This window comes from Rana temporaria, chromosome 3, assembly GCF_905171775.1.
Source record: "Rana temporaria chromosome 3, aRanTem1.1, whole genome shotgun sequence".
NCBI lineage: Eukaryota > Metazoa > Chordata > Amphibia > Anura > Ranidae > Rana > Rana temporaria.
The window spans coordinates 443,627,988-443,652,846 of NC_053491.1; the positions used below are offsets into that span (position 1 = coordinate 443,627,988).

Sequence of the window (24,859 nt, forward strand, 5' to 3'; positions counted from 1 at the left end):
GTGTATCAGGCAATGTGTGATTTTAGTTCCTTTACTGTATATGATAATAGATATATGATTTAATAATCAAATGTTATATAAGTGGACGCACAGCATTAAAAAGCAAAAAAACAAAACAAATCCTGTGTCAGCTACAAGAAAGATCTATATAAAGTAACTTGGATAAAATGTACATATCAAATTATCAAATTAAAGATGAACTATATGACTATATGGATATATAACTATAATACTTTCTATATGGCCATTGTTTTGTCCGTAATGGTATTTTCCACTATTTTGTAGATGTTTAAAATGTGTGTATATATATATATATATATATATATATACATACACACATATATATATATATATATATATATATATATATATTTATTAGAATTTGATGAATGTACAAATCTGAATACCATAAATACTGTTGTGTATTACATTATCTAAATAGCCTTTATATTCAATTATTGTATTCATAGAGCAAGTACTCTCTATTCTATAGACTGCATAAGTAACTAAAAAGTATTAAATAACTTGTATATGTATCACCTAACTTCTGAGTGTAATGTTTTGTGATATTTATTTCATACTTCTGCACTCCATAATATCTTTTATAAATTACAAGGATAATGGTTGGTACTTTTTATGTGTTCTGTATACAGTCACATATACAACACATGCATATTGTAATGGAATGCTGCAAAATGAACATTAAGAATATTTTAATTAAGTTGTCCAAGTATTTCTTCTATATGATTTTTTTTGTAGTATGTGAAGTTATATATTATAAGTGCTCCGTAAACTGCTGGTGCTATATAAATCCTGTTTTATAATATATATATATATATATATATATATATATATATATATATATATATATATATACAGTGTAGATATATATATATGAGAGGGAGAGAGAGCGGGAGGTATGAATTTACACACTGATTCACTTTCTACATGCAACATTAATTTTTCAAGCAGAAGAATTGAGTTAATTATTTCAAAGTGCATTCTTCTCCTTTAAAAGGTAAATAGCAGGGTGTAGATAGATGTATATCGCATTGTTTAAACAAGGTAGGCACAGTAGGTGACAGAAGTGTGAAACGTTTACTGGGTATGTTAGTGTATGTAGCATCATCTATTAGCAAAAAGATATAGCCTAAAGACGTAATATCTGCCAGAAAATACAGTTGGGAATAGAAGTGTACACTGCAAATGAGTGCGTTTATGAGAGTAAGAAAAGCGACAGACAACACATATACAAGTATCGTGCATGAAAGCTAATTAAGGTCTAGTGAGAGATAAAGAACCATAAAATGTAAAAAAGTGAACAAAAACTACTAAAGTCTCATAGTTTGCACTGATTGCAGTAGAATGCAAAAAAAAATAAAGCCAGTAAAAATGTTTAAATTCCAAAAAACTGAACCCTAAAGAACATAAATATAGAGAAATAAGATATAAGTAAAAAAAATGAATGGATATATATAAAACATGTTAAAAAAAGAAAGTGCAAGGAACAATCATTGCATAATGATAGTAAACAGCGTGGAATGTGAGAAAATTAGATGTTCCGTCGAAACTTTCCAGACTGGAACAAGCGGAGAAACTTTTAGAGAGCAAACATGGAAGTATGAAAAATAGGTTTTAAAAAGAAAGAACAGAAGAGCAAAGATCTAAAAAAAGAAATGAAAAAGTGCTTTATAAACCGAAGAGAGCCCGAGAGAGACATCTGTAGACCGTCAAACAAAGGAAAAAAAAAAAAGATGAAGAGACCAATTGAGATACTTTCAGAAAAAGCCAGTCAATGGCTTGTAGGAAAGATGAAGTAAAAAAAATGCAATTGAAAAAACACCGTAGGAAGTAAAAATCTAAATAAACTAAAAGAGGGTGAAAGGTAGTTTTTTATTTGCGTACATAAGAGCCAAGGTAAAATGTAAGTATAAATGACACATTATGACACAATAAAATAGGTTTAAAAAGCAGAAAACAAGGGAGAAGTGCAAAAAGGAGAAAGGAAAAAGAATAAAAAAGGAAAAAAAACACCACCAACACGTAACAGGATAAATACCTGAAAGTGAAAAGGCAGAGTATTACCAACAATTCAAACAAATGCCCTTTAAAAAAAATAAAAAATCTGGAAATGTATGTAGTTCTTATGCTATTTAGAAAAGCAAAGGATAAAAAGGAACATTATTACTTGTCTAAAATATATATAAAATATATATGACAAGATGTGGATTAAGATAGAAAAAATCAATTAGGAAACTACTGTAATAAAGGTCAGGTTAAAGAGGGAAAAAATAACAGGTAGCTTAAATACAGCAAAAAAAAGTCAGATATGGGAAATAAAAAATAGGTTTATAAACCTAAAGGCTAAAAAAAAAAAGAAAACCTGAAGAGGAACGAAGGTCGTTGCGGACAAATACGTCTGTAGGCTCCTGCGCCGTAAGGGTTAAAATCCTTAGTGTGGGATAGTAGGAAGAGAGAGTGTACGGAGAAAATGAAAAAAAGCTGGGAAAACAGGAGAGAGAGAAATTTACTCTGAAAAGCAGCGTCTTTAAAATGTGTGACTTGGCTGGAATATATTGGGCAGTGCCAGCAAAACCGCAGAGAACGAGGGAGCGAGACAGGAGCGACAGAGTAAAGGACTAGAGGGAGGAAAAAGGGAAAGAGATATTTCATATTTCATTTCACTATTAATAGAGGGTGGTTTTCTGTTTTGTGTGAGGAATAGCAAGGTATTTGGTGATTACCGTGCCTGTTTTTTTTTTATATTTCTCATAAAAAATATATGAAAAAAATAAAATAAATAAAGGGAACAACAAACAGGCATCTGCTTCATCTCTCTCCCCCTCTCTACATTTACACACACACACGCACGCACCATCTTCAGCCATGAGCGACTGCTTTAATTCTTGTGCCAAAAACTGCGTGGCAAAATAAATCAAAATTAAAAATGAAACCAAAATAAATAATAGCAGAGATAACAGGACAGAAGAGAAAGTCAACAACCAATAACTCTCGGTCTCATCGGCTGCAAGAAAGTAAAGCGTCAAACTTTCGCGTATGCAATTTTTTTTTTTTTATTAAGTTGTCGGTTTTGGCAAAACCTTTTTTCTGCCTTCAATATTTTTTTCACGCTCTCTCCCTCTCTTTAGCTCTACACCTCCCTCCTCCCTTCCCTCTCTCTCTTTCTCTCTCTCTCTCTCACTCGCTCTCCCCTCCCTTTTTCTCTGCTATTGGCTAGCTTCTTCATTTCACTTTGCCAAAAAGGTGGGTCTGTTCGAATCAGTCTCTCTCTCTCTTTTTTTTTTCCTCTCTCTTTTCCCTGGCATCGATGCTGGCCACCAATTCAGCACGGAGAGTGAAAGCAGGAGAGAGGGGGAACGAGAGAGAGAAAGAGAGAGAGTTTAAGCGGATAGAAAAAAAAAAAACAGCCTTCTCTTTTGCTCCAAATCTCCTACTCGAGAAAAAAAAAAACATTACTTTTTTCTGTTTATCATCCATTTTTTCCCCTCCTTCATGTTGCTTTTGTCAGTTTTGTTAATCCATCTGTAGTATTCTAATGCATACTAAGAATTTTTTTTTTCTCTTTTTTCTTCCATATTCCGTCCGTTTTGCGGACAACAATTAAGTTCCCTCCATTGTTTCTCCAGCACTTGGAATTACGTATCCATTCATTTGAGGCCTTTGCACGTTAATAACTTTCTGAGATATTGCCATCTTCTGCTGTCTTAATTTACTTCTTTTTTTTTACAGTTGTGTCCCACATTTAGGAAAAGGACATGTTCTGTACATGATTAGGCATAGATTTGTCTGCGGTTGTATGCTTTGTCCCTTTTTTCACCCCTTCCATACTTAATTTTTTTTTATTTATCAATCCGCTTCGTGTTCTCCCTTTCTCTCTCTCATTGCAATTCTGATGAGCTCAGAATCTGGATGTTTTTAAATACCGTCAGGACTTCGATATGACATCAAGAGATGGTAAACCTTTCCCCTCTTTCACACTCATTCATGTCATGTCGTCAAAACTTCATATTTTCAACTGCAAGCTTTTTTTTCCTCAACACCGCAAAAAAAAAAAAAAAAAATCAAGTATAATATTTTCCAAAATATTATGACACTTTGCATGGAAATTGGATTAGATAAAAACTGTTTAACATTAATTTAATAACTGTAAACAAACGACAAATTAATTATATATGCAAAAATAACTTTCCTTGGACTGTTAGCTTTATTTATTTATTTATTTATTTATTTATTTCAGGATGAATTTCACCCCTTCATCGAAGCTCTTCTTCCCCATGTGCGTGCATTCTCATACACATGGTTCAATCTCCAAGCAAGGAAGCGCAAATACTTTAAGAAGCACGAGAAGCGGATGTCAAAGGACGAGGAGAGGGCGGTGAAGGACGAGTTATTAGGGGAGAAGCCTGAGATCAAGCAGAAGTGGGCGTCACGGCTCTTGGCCAAGCTGAGGAAAGACATCCGGCCAGAGTTCCGAGAGGACTTTGTCCTGACCATCACCGGGAAGAAACCTCCGTGTTGCGTCCTCTCCAACCCAGACCAGAAGGGCAAAATTCGGAGGATTGACTGCCTCCGCCAGGCAGATAAGGTGTGGAGGCTGGACCTGGTGATGGTCATCCTGTTTAAGGGGATTCCGCTGGAGAGCACAGATGGGGAACGTCTCTATAAGTCGCCCCAATGCTCAAACCCAGGGCTGTGCGTACAGCCTCACCACATTGGGGTGTCCATCAAAGAGCTGGACCTCTACCTGGCCTTTTTCGTCCACACGCCTGGTAAGTCTTGGCCTTACATCACTGTCTACATCACACTCATTTCAGCATAGATGTTTTTCAGTTCAAGATCTTTATCACTGGCAAATCCAAATTGACATTGATCCAGTGTAATGAAAATGTATGTTAAGATATTAGAGACAAAACTGAGGCAATAGGCATAACTACAATACATGAGTTATATATTTATTTTATAAATAAATATGTATATAATATAAAATATATTCTCATTACACCAAATAACTTATAGCCAATTAATACAGTGGCCCTCATCTGTATATGGGTAACGATGTACATCCTGTTAGGCTTTTGGGGCCTAAACTTCATTGAGCACTGTCAAGTCTGGTTTGCCTTTAGTCACACAGAGATTTTAAAAGAAAAAACAAAAATAATGAATATTTCTTAAGAGAAACTTAAATATGTTTTAAGACTTTTTTTCAGACTGATGTCTATGCTTCTTTATTTTGTGAATAGATCGTTTTTAGGAAAACCCATTTTTAAAAATGTATCCTTGTAAATATACAAGGTTTGGAGGTAACAGGAAAAATAGGAAACTGGCATGACAAATACCACTATTTCTAAACACAAAAATGACATATGTTTTCAATTTTTATTTTGGGTAAAAGGGATCGAAGATGTGATAAGTTCATTTGCATACACGTGTAATAATAAAAATTATTTAAATTGAGAATTCATTTAATAAGGTCTTAGCAATTTCTGTCATAGGAAACCACAAAGCAAGGTATGCAGGATGAAATTATGAGAGACACTAATCAAATAAAAAAAAATATATATGTTTTTATTGTTAAAACAGAAAATTATGTATATATATATATATATATATATATATATATATATATATATATATATATATATATATATATATATATATTTTATTCAGCTGTAGCTCATTTGCAATTACAGTATTTCTATTTTGAAAACCAATGACAAATATATGACGTATAGCTATGAATACCGTAAAATATATTTGCAAAAACGGAAATGAAGTTTAAAAAATATTCCTGTACAATTGTGTCTGTGAAGCCAGGTATATGTGTATTTATAATGTTTTTACAGCTTGTTTTGTAGTCATTAATTTGACTTTCGCTGCTTCCTTAAAATAATGACCAGCCAGCTTGGTTCAAACTTTTTCCAGGCATACTTTGGCACTGATGGAATGCGCGCATAGCAAGAAGTAACACTTTATCCAAATCACAAATCTGGGCAAAAAAATAATAATTTTAAGTTTGAAAATACGCTGTGTATATTTTATCTATCTATCTATCTATCTATCTATCTATCTATCTATCTATCTATCTATCTATCTATCTATCGTATCTATTGTATCAACCTATCTATCTATCTATCTATCTATCTATCTATCTATCTGTCATTTACGAAAGTATTATTATTTAAAATTTCTTAGTAAACTAAGACAACCATACTAGATGGTAAGGACTGTAAATATCTAGTACTTAAAATACACACACATAAAATTTGTAAAAATATCTGGATATAGCCTATATGTATATAGGGACCTAGTACAGTATACAGGAGTATGAAGAAACTCAAAGAGTTCCCTTATTTTCATTTTGAAGACACTTATATCATGAATTTCGTGGCTGCAGAGCTCACGCTCTAATAGACAGAACAAATTAACCAAATACTGTTAGAGGTGAAAACTAGGTAGTGTTCTCCAACAAGCATTTCCATGACTGTATAGAAGACAGAGAGCTAAAGCTGGAATCGTTAACACATCACACTCTCCCGCAGAGCTTACGCTCTAATAAACAAAGGGACACCTAAAAAACTGGCACAGTTGAAAGATCTTATGGGCATGTGATTATATTAATTATGGCATACAGTAGGGTGGGTAGACAGGGGATATCGTAGAGAAAATGAGTGCCCTGGAAGTTTTCTTGCATTAATCAAAAAAGAAAAAAGAAAAAAAAGAAAAGCTTTATAGAAAGTGACTGTGTTAATAGATCAGTGAACAACAAAGCCTGTGCTGATTTTGGCCGGGAAACCAATGAATCCTGTGGTGAAAGCACGACTGTGTGTTCTGGTTGGAAGTGTGAGGAAGGTCAGGGCCCATATGGAGGAGGACCTGACCTATGACCCGCCACATATGACATGCCATTCACAATTATTTTCTGCTCCGATGAAACATTCACCGAGATCATGAACAGAACTGTAAAGATAATAAGCGTGTGATTGCAAGTGTAGCAACATGTTCGATTTTTTTTACAAAAAGGATATGGCAAAAATCCTGCCTAAGGGGATGATGGAGTTACAGGGGGTGGAGGGGGTAAACCTGCTACAGGCCTGATGGAGATCAGGAAGTATGCTAAGGTTATTACTGAACTAGACCAACTTCTGGTACCCCCACTACAAAGCTATGGGCACAATATGTGCGTCTACTATGACATCAGTATATTAAACGTGGTGACATCAGCACAACAATGCCACTGTGGTGCCTGGGCCTAGGCTCATAAAGGTGCAATTATGCAAAAAGACAAAGGAGGGTGGCTCTAAAATGTTGAGGAGCAACTATATACGAATAATTTAATCCAAGTACTGTTCTTTCCATACACACCTTTTTGAAATCCAATTTTTTAAACGTCGCCTATCTAGATTTTTAAGGGTAAAAGTTTGACGCCATGCCACGAGCGGGCGCAATTTTAAAGCGTGACATGTTGGGTATCATTTTACTCGGCGTAACATTATCTTTCACAATATATAAAAAAATTGGGCCAAATTTATTGTTGTCTTATTTTTTAATTAAAAAAAGTGAATTTTTTCCAAAAAAAGTGCGCTTGTAAGACTGCTGCGCAAATACGGTGTGACAAAAAGTATTGCAATGACCGCCATTTTATTCTCTAGGGTGTTAGAAAAAAAAAATATATAATGTTTGGGGGTTTTAAGTAATTTTCTAGCAGAAAAAAATGTTTTAGTCTTGCAAACACCAAATCTGAAAAACACCTGAGGTCTTTAAGTGGTTAATATGGATTTCAAAAAGGTGTGTATGGAAAGCTTTACTTGATATACCTTTGAGGGTCAATCAACTGACAAATTGCACATTAAGACATCATGGTGAGTTATGTATGAATAGCCCAAATCTCATTTTTGATAAGTAAGTTTTCTTTGAAAAAGAGCACAACATGAAAAGCAAACTGTAACACATATAAATCACATGGACATAATATATAAATGCATGCCAATGGGAAAAAAAAGAAAAATGGAACCTCTGTTCACTTTCTGTTTCCTTTAAAAATGCAACAAATGTAAAGTACATCAAGAATATACAAAAAAAGACCGCATTAAAAATGCTTATGAAATGTACATAAAAATGCCAAAATGTGAATGTCTCCTTAAAGCTAAAAAAAAAAAAAGATTTACCTCTGAGGTGAGTCCCTTTTCCCACTGGTTTAGCTTAGGGGATAATGCATAGGGTGATATACTTTCCCTATTCCTTGCTTCCGCAGGATTCCTCCAGTAGCAGCTCTCTGATGTCATCCTGTACAATGCAGGACCAGCAGTCCTGCATCATACAGGAGGATGCCAAGGGCCCGCCCACAACTATGGAGCGTCAGGCAGTGAAGGAGAGTGTGGACTGCCGAGGAAGCGAGGAATAGGGTAAGTATATAATCGTATTAATCATCCCCTTTGCAGTGGGGAGGGGGACCCTCTGCAAGGGTAAATCTTTTTTTCTCCAAAATGTAATCTTAATGTACATATAACACAATGCAATCCAATTACCTTTACTTTGTTAAGCATATTAATGTAAGGCTAGCAAATTATCCAGAGTGTTACAGAACATGTAGAATCGTCCCCATCATTCTTCGCCCCCTGGCAAAGCTTAGCATCTGTATCACCCAGTGACCCTCTTTGTTTAGCCAATAGTGGGAGGGTCTGGATCGATGTCACATAGCTCCTCCTGGGTGGTGCCATCCTGTTGTTGGAGGGACAGACTCCATTTCACATAGTTCCCTACTGTCTTTGTCAGCCTGTAATTGAAGGGACAGGCCCTATATTCCATAGCTTCTACAATCTGTGTCACCCGAGGGTGGGAGGGACATATTCCATGTGACACAACTCCTAGGTGGTGTCACCTTGTGGTGGGATGGACAAACCCCATGTCACATAACTCCTCCTGTCTGTGTGACCCTGTAGTGGGAGGGTCTGACTCCATGTCACATAGCTCCTCCTGTCTGTGTCACCCTGTGATGGAAGTGACAGACCCCATGTCACATACCTCCTACATCCTGTTTTCCTGTGGTGAGAGGGACAGACTCCATGCCACCCAGCTACTCCTGGATGGTGTCACCCTGTGGTGAGAGGAACAGACTCCATATCACATAGTTCCCAACTGTCTGTGTCACTGTGTGATAGTAGGGACAGACTCAATATATCAGAGCTCCTCCTGGGTAGTGTCACCTTGTGGTGGAAGGGACAGATTTAATGTCACATAGCTCCTCCTGGGTGGTGTCATCCTGTGGTGGGAGGGACAGGCTACAAGGCACATAGTTTCCTACTGTCTGTGTCACCCTGTGGTGGGAGGACAAACTCCATATCACACAGCTACCCCTGTCTGTGTCACCCTAGGCACAAACTCCACGTCACATAGCTGTGTATCAACTTCACTTTTCAGAATATGAGAAGCTGCCACATTACCACCAGCTGCAGTAAATATTTTTATCTATGGTAAATTAATTATTGTCCTGAATCTCAACAGCTGAAATTGATAGGTCAGTATTACTTATTTTAAAATATTCAACATTTCGTGTAATGTTAACCTGTCAATTACAAGACAGAGAAATTGTACACATACTTATAAATATATATTAAAAGTGAGCTAATGGTAACATTTCCCATTGTCCATGGCAACCATTCAGTTTTGATTATGTATTTTTCAAACCTGGATTATGAAATTGACAGATAAATAAATTTTTGCCTAAGCAAACCATACATGGGGCCTGTAAAGCCAACACAACCTTTTCTTTTTTTTTTCGCAATTCGAATTTTAGGGAATTTTTGTTTTAGAGTGAGTGTAGAGTGATGATGTTAGATTTTTGCTTGTAATAATCAAAATATATACCATTTACATATTGATTAGGTTTGCATAAACAAGGATTATGCCGCGTACAGAAGATCAGACATTCTGATCCAATGTTCGCTCAAACTTGTCTTGCATACACACGGTCACACAAATGTTTTCGGAAATTCCGATAGCCAAGAAGGCGGTGACGTACATCACTACAACGAGCCGAGAAAAATGAAATTCAATGATTCTGAGAATGCGCCTAATTGATTCCGAGCATGCGTATGATTTTTGTGCGACAGAATTGGACACACACGATTGGAATTTCCGACAAGAACCAGACCTTAAACATTTGTTGTCAGAAATTCCGACAGCAAATGTCCGATGGAGCCTACACATGGTCAGAATACCCGACCAAAAGCTCACATCGAACATTTGTTGTCGGAAATTCTGATTGTGTGTACGCGGCATTATTGTGAAGGTCAAGTTTTGTGTCTGATGTAATTTTCTGGCTTTCATATAGATGCAGGAGGCTTCTTCTTGGGAACTGACCCACATCCTGCCATCCACAAACTCTTTAAACTTAGACGCGAGAAGCTGCGCAAAGGGGAACCAACCTATCCTCTATCTCTTGCTGATATGACATCTGTTTCCCGATACAGGCCATGGTATAGCAGCAAGGTAGAACATGCCATTGCTGAGGTGTGAAATATTTTCCCCATCATGTATAACAACATACACGTTAAATATACTAGTCTGCTGGAAATATTGTAAGCAGCAGTATGTAACCTGCCTGTACATGGCAGGTATTCCTTCGGCATGTAAATTAATGGCTTTCACTGATATACCGGACACATTTTGATCACTTTTTCCACTTTCAGCAACAAAACTTTTAATCAAAACCTTTGGTGGCTTTAATTATTTAACATTCAATTGCCTGAGACCAGGAAATTGTATACATGGACCGTTGTGTTTCATGTAAATTCTTTTTTGATAGAAAGTTGATGGAAAGCTTGCAAAATTGCCATGGCCAGCATTGGTCAAAGCCATTCAGACAATTTTTATACTGTGCATTTAAAGATTTGAACATAATAAATAGATAAATGGTGGTCCAGAGTAGATGTTGATTCAACTGTCTACTTTACTGACAATATCCAATTTTTTTTTTAATTTTTATACTCAAAAAATAATCAGGTACATTAACATCTTTCTGTGTGACTGGCAAAGAAAATGTGTTCAACTTTTAAAGGGTCACAAAGTCCATATGGAAGAAAGCCCCAATTAAAGTCCCATTACCCCTTCCCATACTTTGTTAAAAATGTAAGGATGGAGGCATTCCATTGTTTAAATCTAGGCTGTGATGGGTTGCTTTTTCTTTAAGCCTTGTACACACGATAGGTTAACCAGAGGACAACGGTCTGAAGGACCATTGTCTTAGGTTAACCGATGAAGCTGACTGATGGTCAGTCACCCCTACACACCATAGGTTAAACAACCGACCGTGTCAGAACGCGGTGACGTAAAACACAACGACGTGCTAAAAAAATGAAGTTCAATGCTTCCAAGCATGCGTCGACTTGATTCTGAGCGTGCGTGGATTTTTAACCGATGGTTGTGCCTACTAACGATCGGTTTTGACCTATCGGTTAGGAATCCATAGGTTAATTTTAAAGCAAGTTGGCTTTTTTTTAACCTATGGTTAAATAACCTATGGGGCCCACACGCGATCGGTTTTGATCGATGAAAACGGTCCATCAGACCGTTGTGCTCTGGTTAACCTATCGTGTGTACGAGGCTTAAGAATTGTCCATATGGAAGAAGCAACCTGAGTACTGCATGTAAGTCCTGGGGCAGCAACTCCGTTAATAGGCTAACTTTAATTTCCCAAAAAATGAATGCATGAGTCAGGGAAATGCCTGCTTCTATAAGAGCCCAATCACACAGGCATTTTTTATTTGTCACAGTTACTATTTAACTGACAAATGCTTCCCTGAGTTGTTGAGTTACTCTTAGTTTTTGGCAGTAACTTCTCTTTGTCTAGATTTCCGACTTCCTTTGCTAACAGGGTGCAAGAAGCAGAGACGTAAAAAAAAAAAAAAAGAGCAGAGCAACCAATACTGGTGTCATCAACCTGACAACAGCATGGTATCTGATTGGTTGCTACATATTTATCCTCTACAATTACATAAAAGCCCACATTTTCAATAACGAGCGAAAGGAACGCCTATTATTGCAGCCTAGTCTCCAAAATGAGGTCGTTCACAAGCTGCCCTTGCAAATATTATATGAACGCAAGTGATATAATATAAAATATTATTAACAGAATTATAAAGGATTCTTATAGTAAGAGTTACTGGTTTTCCAAGTAAGTTTCCTTAAAAAATAAATATATATGTTAATTGCAATAAAAATAACACTTTTAATATGGGCTAGAGCCATTGTGTATGAGATTTAATCTCGGCCACTCAATGCCACAGAAAACATTTGTTGGGTTTGTTGGCTGTTTGAACACAAGCGCTTATGTTTGAATGTCAAATGTAACGTTTGTTAAGAAAAGACTTGCTTTGACTGCAGTTCAAACGCACCTGAATAGGACAAGCTGCATCTAAGAAAACCAATCACAACACAATGCAGATCAAATGCAGTCTCTGAACTGCCATGTGTACTGCTCAGTTGAAGTCAAAGGGATTTTGATGACCTGTGCTTGTGCTCGTCACCAGCAGAAGAACAGCATCCATTTGACATGAGCCCTTAGGAAGTTGAATATTTTCAATAATACCAGACTCAAATGGAGTCTGATCTTTAGAGCATACCAGACTCAAATGGAGTCTGATCTTTAGCGCATACCAGACTCAAATGGAGTCTGATCTTTAGAGCTTATGCTATTAAAAAAAAGATATTTACATACATAAGTAGAAATTATTTCTCTAAATGATTCCAATGCAACTGAGCTACCACTTGACCATGCACATCAATCTTATGCCGCGTACACGCGATCGGTTAAACCGATGAGAATGGTCTGATGGACCGTTTTCATCGGGCAAAACCGATCGTGTGTGGGCCCCATCGGTTAGTTAACCATTGGTTAAAAAAAAGGCAACTTGTTTTAAAATTAACCGATGGATTCCTAACCGATAGGACAAAACCGATTGTTAGTAGGCACAACCATCGGTTAAAAATCCACGCATGCTCAGAATCAAGTCAACGCATGCTTGGAAGCATTGAGCTTCGTTTTTTTAAACACGTCGTTGTGTTTTACGTCACCGCGTTCTGACACGATCAGTTTTTTAACCGATGGTGTGTAGGCGCGACGGACCATCAGTCAGCTTCATCGGTTAACCGATGACAACGGTCCTTCAGACCGTTCTCATCGGATGGACTGATCGTGTGTACGAGGCTTTAGGATCTGATTATCCAGATGGACCAATCACAAGCCAATGATTACTTTGGGTGCCTTAATGTGTGGGGGTCATTACTAGTCCCCCTGTGGCAAGGGGTGGGCGAGTTTACAGTAGGGATGAGGGTGCCTTCCTTCTGTTACAAGGCTAACAGGATTAGTGACAGCGACAGTGATTTTGACAAGCTGGTAACTGTTGAGCGTAGAATCCCCTAAGCTTGCACATCATGAACAAGGAAGGTGGGGGCGCGGTTTGGAATCTTTGTCCTGGGTGCTGGATGACCTTGTCCCGGCACTGCCCTGTGGGGGTACCTAAAGGCAGAAAAGGTTGAAGTGTCAGTTAAGCCCTGAATTGATGGAGAATTTTGGGGGCCCCAGTTTTATTATATATGGTGTTCATTTTATTGGGTTTGTTAAAAAAAATATTTGAACAAACCGAATGACACCTTGAACATGATAGTTTGACAACAAAACGGTTGAGTGCCTAGACTTTGGTGCTACCTATAAACATGATCTGGAGAACGATTGTGACTTATACTTGCACAAACGTTTCAGAGTAGACACCCTTGTTCCTGGCCATAATGATCATCCAGGAAAATCCATGTCAGACAACAGATTATGTCCCGAAGATCAGCCGGGGAGTCTCTGCAGATTTTGTAGGTAGGCCACAGATGTACAATCATTTTCGTAATCTAACTATAATCTGCAGGGGTAGGTGATGACCTCTTCATGTCTATGACTGGGTAAAGCTTTCCTTTAAAGGAGATCCTCTGGCTATGTCCTAGGTCATTTTGTGTTCACAATGCTGACAGACTACATTTGTTATGCTGTTACTAGGAAACTGAATTTGGCATCTAAAAGGATGTATGGGGTTGTCCCATGGGACTGAGCAATGTACTGCGTATATGAAAGTGGTGTCCCTTCTCTCTGTTTCAAAACAACGAAGGCCCCTGCCATGGTCAGACCACCCTCCCCTGTCTGTGTCACCATGCGGTAGGAGGGACAGACTGTCTGTGTCACAGTGTAACTCCATTCCTGCTTACACTGTTCCCAACATGCCATTGTGTCCTTTGGTTTTTGCCGGGACCCCCTGGCAGTGAAGGAGTGACTCCTCTCCTCCCTCCTATTTTTACGCTCTCCGTTCCAACTTTTCTCTTGCCAAATAAACATGGGAGCAGCTGAATTTCCTCTCATGGAGACATCTGTGATCGAACAGACGTTGGGGACAGAGTATGGGGACTCTGGCAAACCTTCCTTCCTGGGGAGGGGGGGACAGAGCAAAGGAGAGACCCTGAAGGTGTAAGTGAAAAAAGGGAAGGGGGGGGATAACATGTCCTGTCTGTCAACAGTCAATGCCCAGCACAAAATAATACAGATTCCCTTACACGTTGGTAAATATATTTCTCCAAATATTGGAACCCACTGTCAGCTGTTTCCAAAGCCAACCTGTCGAAAAACGAATAAACGGCTGCTTTTAGGAATGATTCCCTACTTACTAATGTTTGCATCAGAAGGGAAATAGAAAATGTGGTGTATCAGAAACTAAGGCATATTTGTACTTGTATTATGTTTTAGCTGTTTACACAACTCATTATTATATGAACATGTCATATGTTGCAATTTTTTATATTTTTTTTAGAGGAGAAATATATTTAAATGCACACACTGATATCGAATCCTGCAAGACATAATTTCTCCTATCCCACAAAAGTATAATACCATGTTATTTAGGAGCTGGGTTACTGTAATAAGACACTCAGGAGCCGGGTTACTGTAATAAGATATTACAGGGGTAATAAGACACTCAGGAGCCGGGTTACTGTAATAAGATATTACAGGGGTAATAAGACACTCAGGAGCCGGGTTACTGTATTAAGACACTCAGGAGTTGGGTTACTGTAATAAGATATAACAGGGGTAATAAGACACTCGGGTGTTGGGTTACTGTAATAAGATATTACAGGGGTAATAAGACACTTGGGAGACGGGTTACTGTAATAAGATATTACAGGGGTAATAAGACACTCAAAAGGTGGGTTACTGTAATAAGACATTACAGGGGTAATAAGACACTCAGGAGCTGGGTTACTGTAATAAGATATTACAGGGGTAATAGGACACTCAGGAGCCGGGTTACTGTAATAAGATATTACAGGGGTAATAAGACGCTCAGAAGGTGGGTTACTGTAATAAGATATTACAGGGGTAATAAGACACTCAGGAACTGGGTTACTGTAATAAGATATTACAGGGGTAATAAGACGCTCAGAAGGTGGGTTACTGTAATAAGACATTACAGGGGTAATAAGACACTCAGGAACTGGGTTACTGTAATAAGATATTACAGGGGTAATAAGACACTAAGGAGCTGGGTTACTGTAATAAGATATTACAGGGGTAATAGGACACTCAGGAGCTGGGTTACTGTAATAAGATATTACAGGGCTAATAGGACAATCAGGAGTTGAATTAGTATAATAAGATGTTACTATGTTAAAGTGGTTGTAAAGATAAAGGCATAATGAGCTAGTATGCATTGCATACTAGCTCATTATGAAATACTTACCTTAAATCGAAGCTCTTGCAGCGGTCCCCGCACACCGCTGTGACCGGCAACATGTCCGTAAGTTACGTTCACGTCTAAAGCATTGACGATTTGCGGCGGAATTTCGAGCATGCGCACTAGGATTCTTTTACGAACGGCGCATGCGCCGTTCGTAAAAAAAAATGTCAAATACGAGGGGTCACACTAAATTTCGATAAAACACGCCCACATCATCCAAATTTGAATTAGGCGGGCTTACGCCGGAGCACATACGTTACGCCGCCATAACTTAGGGCGCAAGTTCTTTCTGAATATGGAACTTGCGCCCTAATTGGCGGCGTAACGTATCGGAGATACGTTACGCCCGCACAATATAACGCAGGGCTACCTGAATCCGGCCCTTAATTTTTTTCAAAAATGTTGGTCTTTTTTTAGTTGTTGCGCAAAAAATAAAAATCGCAGAGGTGATCAAATACCACCAAAAGAAAGCTCTATTTGTGGGAACAAAATGATAAAAATGTCATTTGGGTAGCAGTGTAGTCATTCAAATTGCGACAGTGAAAGCTGAAAATTGGCTTGGGCAGGAAGGTGCGTAAGTGCCTGGTATGGAAGTGGTTAATATTATTATTTGTAATAAGACTTTGCTGAAATAACAAGGTGCACAGAACGGCGCTGGCTGTAGCGGGGGGGGGGGGGGGGGGTAAGGAACGTGAGCCTGCTTTCCATTCGCAGTGAGTCAGGGGTTCAGCTGAGGACAGTAACCTGCACCTGTAAGTGACATTTGTCTCTCCTTTGTCCTCTGGTTAGTTTACCCGGTGTGTGTTTGCTCTGGCAGAGGGGAGGTATTCTGAGGTGTACATAGGTATATAGAGGAGGGCAGAGTTTCTCTCACACAGAAGACCATTGTGCGCCTGTTACTGGTGTTTATTCATCAATTAACCCCTCCCGCTCCGCTCCATTCACATATTCTCTTTCTCTAGTCTGGTATTGGTGTTTACCATCCCGCTCTCATGGCCTCGGCTCCTCCACTTCCCCAGGCTTGGATTTCCACATACTGTTTTGTAACATAACGACATTTACAATTCCAGCAAGCCGAGTCAGTAAAAAGATTTGCTTTCTTCAGGAAACGTGGGGGAGTTTGAAATTTTTGCACAGGTGTGTGGGCCCATCCTGTCGCAGATCTGAATAAAAACCAAAAAAAAAGCCGTTTAGTCAATGTAGATTTTTTGCTCTTTGTAGGGGCCCAGTCACACAGGACAGGCGGTCTGATCAGATATGCTTGTCAGCTTTCCAGGATGATCTGAAAAGAAGCTGAATGTCGGTCTATGGGCAGGCAGATGCACATCCGATCTGATTTACATCCGATTATCTCCGAGTCCTTCGAGGACAAAAAAAAACAGAAAGCCTTGCATCCTTTTCTACTTTTTCAGACCTAAATGTGATGAATCTGAGGTAAAAGGATGTAAACGGGTGCACATCTATTGAGAGCCACCTGCCTATAAACTAACATGGGTCCCTAAGGGCTCATTCACAGGAACGTTGTTGTCTGAAGAGCGATCTGCATTCAGATTGTTCTTCAGAGAGCATTTAACAAGGCGGTGAGGAGGCGTTGTATCTCTTCCTCACCACCTGCTTCAAAGTAATACTCAAGCCGCGTACGCACGACCATTTTTAATGTCCTAGAAAAAATGACGTTTTTCTCGACGTGATTCTTGTCAAGCCTGCCTTGCATACACACGGGCCCAGATTCACAAACGAGATACGACAGCGTATCTCCAGATACGCCGTTGTATCTCTGAGTCTGGGCTGTCGTATCTATGCGCCTGATTCTTAGAATCAGTTACGCATAGATATCCATTAGATCTGACAGGCGTAAGTCTCTTACGCCGTCGGATCTAAACTGCATTTTTTTTTTTCCGCTAGGTGGCGCTTCCGTCGAATTCTGTGTCGAGTATGCAAATTAGCTAGATACGCGAATTCCCGAACGTACGCGTGGCCGACGCAGTAAAGTTACGACGTTTTAGGCTTTTCCCGGCATATAGTTGCCCCTGGTATATGAGGCATAAGTGTGGCGTAACAATATTAAGTATGGCCGTCGTTCCCGCTTCGAAATTTGAAAAAGTTACGTAAGTCGTCCGTGAATGGGGCTGGACGTCATTGGTTTCGACGTGAATGTAAATGACGTCCAGCCCCATTCACGGACGACTTACGCAAACGACGTAAACTTTTTCAAATTTACAATGTTTACGTTAAGCTTTTCCCGGCGTATAGTTGCCCCTGCTATATGAGGCATAACTGCGGCGTAACAATGTTAAGTATGGCCGTCGTTCCCGCTTCGAAATTTGAAAAAGTTACGTCGTTTGCATAAGTCGTCCGTGAATGGGGCTGGACGTCATTTACGTTCACGTCGAAACCAATGACGTCCTTGCGGCGTACTTTGGAGCAATGCACACTGGGAAATTCCACGGATGGCGCATGCGCCGTCCGGCAAAAACGTCAATCACGTCGGGTCACAGTAGTTTAACATAAAACACGCCCCCCTGATCCAAATTTGAATTAGGCGGGTTTACGCCAGCCGATTTACGCTACGCCGCCGCAACTTACGGAGCAAGTGCTTTGAGAATACATCACTTGCCCGTGTAAGTTGCGGAGGCGTAACGTTACGCCCGCACAATTTTACGCCGTTATACGTGAAGCTGGGCCACGATCGTGAAAAAAAAATGCTGGAGCAAAGCGAGTGACGTACAACACGCACGACGGCACTATAAAGGGGAAGTTCCATTCGGATGGCGCCACCCTTGGGGCTGCTTTTGCTGATTTTGTGTTAGTAAAAGTTTGGTGAGAGACGATTCGCACTTTTCAGTCTTCGTGCTTTTCAGTCTGTTACAGCGTGACGAATGTGCTATCTCCATTACAAACGCTAGTTTTACCAGAACGAGCGCTCCCGTCTCATAGCTTGCTTCTGAGCATGCACGTTTTTTTACCGTCGTTAAAGGGTACACACGACCGCGGTTCACGACGTGAAAAACGACGAGCGTGTTCTAAATTTTTAATGGCCATTTTTCACGTCGAGAAAAATGCTCTGGAGCCCACACACGATCGTTTTAAATTACCAATTTAAAAAATGGCATTTTTCACGTCATGAAAAACGGTCGTGTGTACGCGGCATCACGCTTCTTTTTTTTAATGCTTTCTAAAATAAAAAAAACAGGCTGTACATACCTGCTCTGTGCAGTGGTTTTTCATACACCAGCCCCTATTCTCTTCTTTTTGGGTCCCTTGCCAGTGCTCCTGGCTGTTTCCCCAGGGAAATCTGCTTGCCCTAGGGGCACCACTATGTGCTCGCTCCTGAGCCGCTGCTTAATGTGTCCATAAGACACATGGAGCTAGGGTTGAAACCTGTCCAAGATTCACGCGGACAGTTCGGATTTTGAATCATTTGTCCGGGTTTCAGACCACCTGAAACCCAGACACATTATTCAGACCGGACTCTGGCTTCCCAGCGGGGTTGCTGTCTGCAGTTGTCAAAGCCGAGAGTGTAATGTGTTCTCAGTGTTCCCCCTTAAATCAGGGCTCCCAGAGCATCCCTTTGTTCAGAGTCCCCAGAGTTCCCCCTTACATTATTACTTCATATAGTGTAAGGGAACTCTGCAACTTCAGATGTAAAAAGGGTAACTGTGGATTCAGGTTTAAAAGGGGAACTCTGCGGACTCTGATGTAAAGGGGACTCTTGTAATTAACGTCATATGTTATTTAATCACAAAATATATGTACTGCATAGTATATACTGTAAAAAAAAAATTGCTGTGTGCCGCTAAAGTGTTCGGGTTTGACTTGAAGAAGTGGTGGCAACCCTACATAGAGCCGTGGCTCGGCTCCGCCTCCCACTCTCTCCTCATTGGCTCATTGATCTAGCCAGAAGCAGGATGATGTCCTCCTTGCCTAGGCTCAGGATGAATTCCTCCTAGGCCTAGGCTCAGGAGGATGTCCTCTTCGCCTAGGCACAGGATGATGTCCTCCTAGGCCTAGGCTCAGGAGGATGTCCTCCTTGCCTAGGCTCAGGATGAAGTCCTCCTAGGCCTAGGCTCAGGATGATGTCCTTGTTGCCTAGGCACAGGATGATGTCCTCCTTGCCTAGGCTCAGGATGATGTCACCCTAGGCCTAGGATCGATGGTAGACCACCTATCAAAGGGAATTTGAGGTGGTGAAGATATGTAGCCTCCTCACCGCCTGTTAACCCTCAAGATGGGGCACTACCGTACCATAGCACACAATTGCAGCATGGCCCCATTCACTTGAGTAGACCATGCTCGGGAGGCGGTACCGCTAGGGTTGCCACTTTTTCTTCAAGCCAAACCTGAACACTTTAGCGGCGCACAGCTAAAAAAATAAAAACTTTTTTTGTATAGTATACACTATAGCAGGGATATGCAATTAGCTGGCCTCCAGCTGTTGCAGAACTACAAGTCCCAGGAGGCATAGCAAGACTCTGACAGCCACAAGCATGACACCCAGAGGCAGAGGCATGATGGGACTTGTAGTTTTGCAACAGCTGGAGGTCCGCTAATTGCATATCCCTGCACTGTAGGATAACAGACTTGGGCCACCTTAGGGGGTCCAAAGAGAATAGTAATGCGGGACGCATAGTGCCCCCTAACTCTCCTATCAGGCCCTGTTCTGAGCCACATTCCTGTCCCAATATTGTGCCCGGGTTTCAGGGGCACTGAAACCCGGACACATGATTCAAAACCCGGAACTGTCCGGGTCAATCGCGGACAGGTGGTAACCCAAGGTACCGCTGGCATTTCATTTTTTGTCATTGGTGCGAAAGAAAGGCTTTTCAGCCATGGCATGTTCACACCTAGGCGTTTTCACGCCCGACGCCCGACGCTATTGCAGCCTGCAATACGCTGGAGGGGTGATTTAACATTGTCGGCTATGGAGATGGTTCACATCTCCACGCCGAACACCGAAACGCCGTACGCCTGAAGCTCAAAACAAGTCCCGGACCCTTTTTTTCAGGCGGCTTTCGGCGTTCGGCATAGCCGACAATGTTAATCACCCCTCCGGCATATGTTAAGGCTAAAAAACGCTGCATTTTGTCGCGGCAAATCGCGGGACAAAACACCGCAATTTGTCGTGGCAAATCGCGGTACAATACGCCGCGTTCAGGTGTGAATGCAGCCTTAAAGCTGCATTCACACCTAGGCATTTTCACGCCCGACGCCCGACGCTATTGCAGCCTGCAATACGCTGGAGGGGTAATTTAACATTGTCGGCTATGAAGATGGTTCACATCTCCACGCCGAACGCCGAAACGCCGTACGCCTGAAGCTCAAAACAAGTCCCGGACCCTTTTTTTCAGGCGGCGTTCGGCATAGCCGACAATGTTAATCACCCCTCCGGCGTATGTTAAGGCTAAAAAACGCCGCGTTTTTGTCACGGCAAATCGCGGGACAAAACACCGCAATTTGTCGCGCCAAATCACGGTACAATACGCCGCGTTCAGGTGTGAATGCAGCCTAAGGAGCCCTTGTTGAGGGAGAGGAGGGCAGTTTAAATAAGCGGACCTTACGGCTGAGCTGAAGGTCTGTCTTAAGAGCAATAAGGAGTGCCTCGGGCAGTAAGAGGGGCTCATTGCACGCAGAGATGTACAAACTTGTTGAAACTTCCCAGTGCCTCCCTTTTTTATGTAAAAGAATAAGGAATCAGGAATATAGCATGTGCTGAGCTACCGCTGTCGTCAGTGTTCCTGGTGCTGGAACAAGTTGTACCAGTACGGGCAAATATGCCCCCGCCCGCGGCGCCCGGAGTTCTGTGGGATATATTTGCCTAAAGGCAAGCCTTGTACCAGCTGACCAAACAAAGAAAATGTGTCCTTATATATGAACTGGTGTGTTGCAATACCAGATTTCATCTGCAGGTGGCACTGCAGGGAGGTCTAATGACGGTGTGTGCTAAAAAAAAAAAAATACGGGCATTCCGTTGAAAAACAGAATTAAGAAAACACCACCTAAAACGTATTTTAAAAGAAAACACCTTTTCGTTCGCATTCAAGTGAAACTGGCCAGTGATCACATGAACTAGCAGACTTTTCTTATAGCGTCGAGCGGCGTGCATCAGATTTGGGTCTGGGGCCTCAGGGCACAACTGTTCTAAACACATTTATAAATATAGACACTGGTGGCAGAAAATAACTAAGTTCTTCCATGTGCCAAGTGTGATTCATTGACATTTTTTTTATGCAGTCTTTATCTGTTATTCACTTTCTGGTCTGTAGTATCTTTCCTCGCGAGTCTCATTTACTTTTTATTTTCCAATATTCTACTCCCCATCTGTCGGAGGAGTTTTTCCTGCGTTTAGTTCCAGATTTGTAGAATGGCAACACCGACTTCGTCTTCATTTTTTGAACTGTATGGTTGCCTTGTGGACAGAAGCATAGAACAGATTCTTGGAGGGGGCGTTGAAGGGCCAAGTACTCATTTACTGATATTTTGTTGTTATCAATTTTTTATTAACCTTTTCGCGCCCGCGCTATTAGACAGAAGACGTCTACAGCGCGGCGCTCAATTGCTGGGTGGAAGTCCATGGACGTCCTTTTGTTTACTTCCGCAATGTGCGCCACCACGGGCGTGCATTGTGGAAGAGCTGTGCCCGCCGTGTCACGCGGGTGCCGATGCGCATCACTGGCGGCCGCGATGTCCGCCAGGTACCTGCGATCGCCAGTCACAGAGCCAGAGACGTGGATCTGTGTGTGTAAACATAGAGATCCACGTCCTGTCAGGGAGAGGAGACTGATGGTGTGTCCCTTGTACATAGGGACACACCATCGGTCACCTCCCCTTTTCAGTCCCCTCCCCCCACAGTAAGGCCGCGTACACACGGTCGGTCCATCCAATGAGAACGGTCCGAAGGACCGTTTTCATCGGTTAACCGAAGAAGCAGACTGATGTGCCTACACACCATCAGTTTAAAAACCGATCAAGTCCAATGCGGTGACGTAAAACACAACGACGTGCAGAGAAAAATAAAATTCAATGCTTCCAAGCATGCGTCGACTTGATTCTGAGCATGCGCGGGTTTGGAACCGATGCTTTTGCGTACTAACCATCGGTTTTGACCTATCGGTTAGGCGTCCATCGGTTGAATTTTAAAGCAAGTTCTAAATTTTTGGACACACGGTCGGTTTGGACCATTGAAACTGAACTTCAGTCCGTTTTCATCGGTTTTGTCCGATCGTGTGTACAGGGCCTAAGAATCACTCCCAGGGAACACATTAACCCCTTGATCGCCACCCTACAGGTTAACCCCTTCCCTGCCAGTCACATTTATACAGTTATCAGTGCATATTTATAGCACTGTTCGCTGTATAAATGTGAATGGTCCCAAAAATGTGTCAAAAGTGTCCGATGTGTCCGCCACAATATGGCAGTCCTGACAAAAATCGCAGAATCTATCCCCTATTTTGTAGACGCTATAACTTTTGCGCAAACCAATCAATAAACGCTTATTGCGATTTTGTTTACCGAAAATATGTAGAAGAATACGTATCGGCCTAAAATGAGGGAAAAAATATATTTTTGGGGGATATTTATTATAGCAAAAAGTAAAAAATATTGCTTTTTTTTTTTAAATTGTCGCTTTATTTTTGTTTATAGCACAAAAAATAAAAACCGCAGAGGTGATCAAATACCACCAAAAGAAAGCTCTATTTGTGGAGAAGAAAGGACATCAATTTTGTTTGGGAGCCACGTTGCGCGATCACGCAATTGTCATTCAAAGCGTGACAGTGCTGAAAGCTGAAAATTGGCCTGGGCAGGATAGGGGGGGTTTGATGTCGCGTACACACGATCATTTTCCAACTTCATCATTAAAACGGCCTTGCCCCCAACCCTCGTTTTTAAAAAATGCTCTAGCAAAGCGCGGTGACGTACAACACGTACAACGGCACTTTAAAGGGGAAGTTCCATTCGCCTTTGGCCTGCTTTAGCTGATTCCGTGAAAGACGATTTGCGCTATTTTGTCTTTTACAGCGTGATGAATGTGCTTATTCCATTATGAATGGTAGTTTTACCAGAACAAGCGCTCCCGTCTCATAACTTGCTTCTGAGCATGCACGGGTTTTAAACATAATTTTAGCCCACACACAATCATTTTTTACAACCCAAAAAACGACATTGTTTAAAACGACGTTAAAAAAGGCAGCATGTTCGAATTTTTTTTTTTTTTGTCGTTTTTCAGAACCTGAAAAATGATGTGAAGCCCACACACGATCATAAGTGCCCAGTAAGCAAGTGGTTAATATTTATCATTAAAATAAAAAAGACAATTATACATATACTCATTTACTGATATAGTTGTAAAGAGATTGATCGGATTAATCACTCATCAATCATTCCTCATATTGTTTGGGGCTCAAGTGGTGGGATTTCTCCACTGGCAGCTGAATATTTTGTACTTTTACATGCAGCCATCAGGTGGAGCTCTACGCACATTTTCACAGGTTTCCCTATCTCTCTTTATCTGCTTTGCTGAAAAAAACAAACAAAAAAAAAACATTATGCCGCGTACACACGAAAAAAGGCCATTTTTTAAATGGACGTTAAAACGATCATGTGTAGGCTCCAGGGCATTTTTCTCGATGAGAAAAATGGGCATTAAAAATGTAGAACCTGCCCGTCGTTTGTCTCGTCATGAAAAACGGTCGTGTGTAGGCTTTAACGACGGGGAAAAAAACATGCATGCTCAGAAGCAAGTTATGTGAAGGGAAATTTGCATAATCAGCCCAAAGGGTGGCGCCATTCGAATGGAACTTCCCCTTTATAGTGCCTTTGTATGTGTTGCACGTCACCACGCTTTGCTCGAGCATTTTTTATCACGATCGTGTGTATGCAAGGCAGGCTTGAAAGGAATCGCCTCGAGAAAATCTTTGTTTTTTCCATGACATTAAAAACAGTCGTGTGTACGCGGCATTAGGGCCGGTTCACACTAGTGCAATGCTAGACCACATTGCTGTGCAGATCAACTGCGATGTCTGTGCGATGCAAACTGTATGGCTAAATTCACATTGCATTCGGACCAAACTCAT

The 24,859-nt window shown here is 40.8% G+C and overlaps 1 protein-coding gene across 9 annotated transcripts in view; it reads left to right on the top strand.

Moving 5' to 3' along the window:
• Nucleotides 1–24,859, top strand: part of NFIX (nuclear factor I X) — a 273,828-nt gene that overhangs the window by 122,576 nt on the left and 126,393 nt on the right. For 8 of the 9 annotated variants that reach the window (XM_040346497.1, XM_040346496.1, XM_040346501.1 and 5 more), the window contains one exon: nucleotides 4,259–4,790. In XM_040346497.1, coding sequence (XP_040202431.1) covers nucleotides 4,259–4,790 — 532 coding nt within the window. Of the gene's footprint in view, nucleotides 1–3,295; nucleotides 3,976–4,258; nucleotides 4,791–24,859 lie in introns of those variants that run through there. The other variant, XM_040346499.1, reaches the window with a different exon arrangement.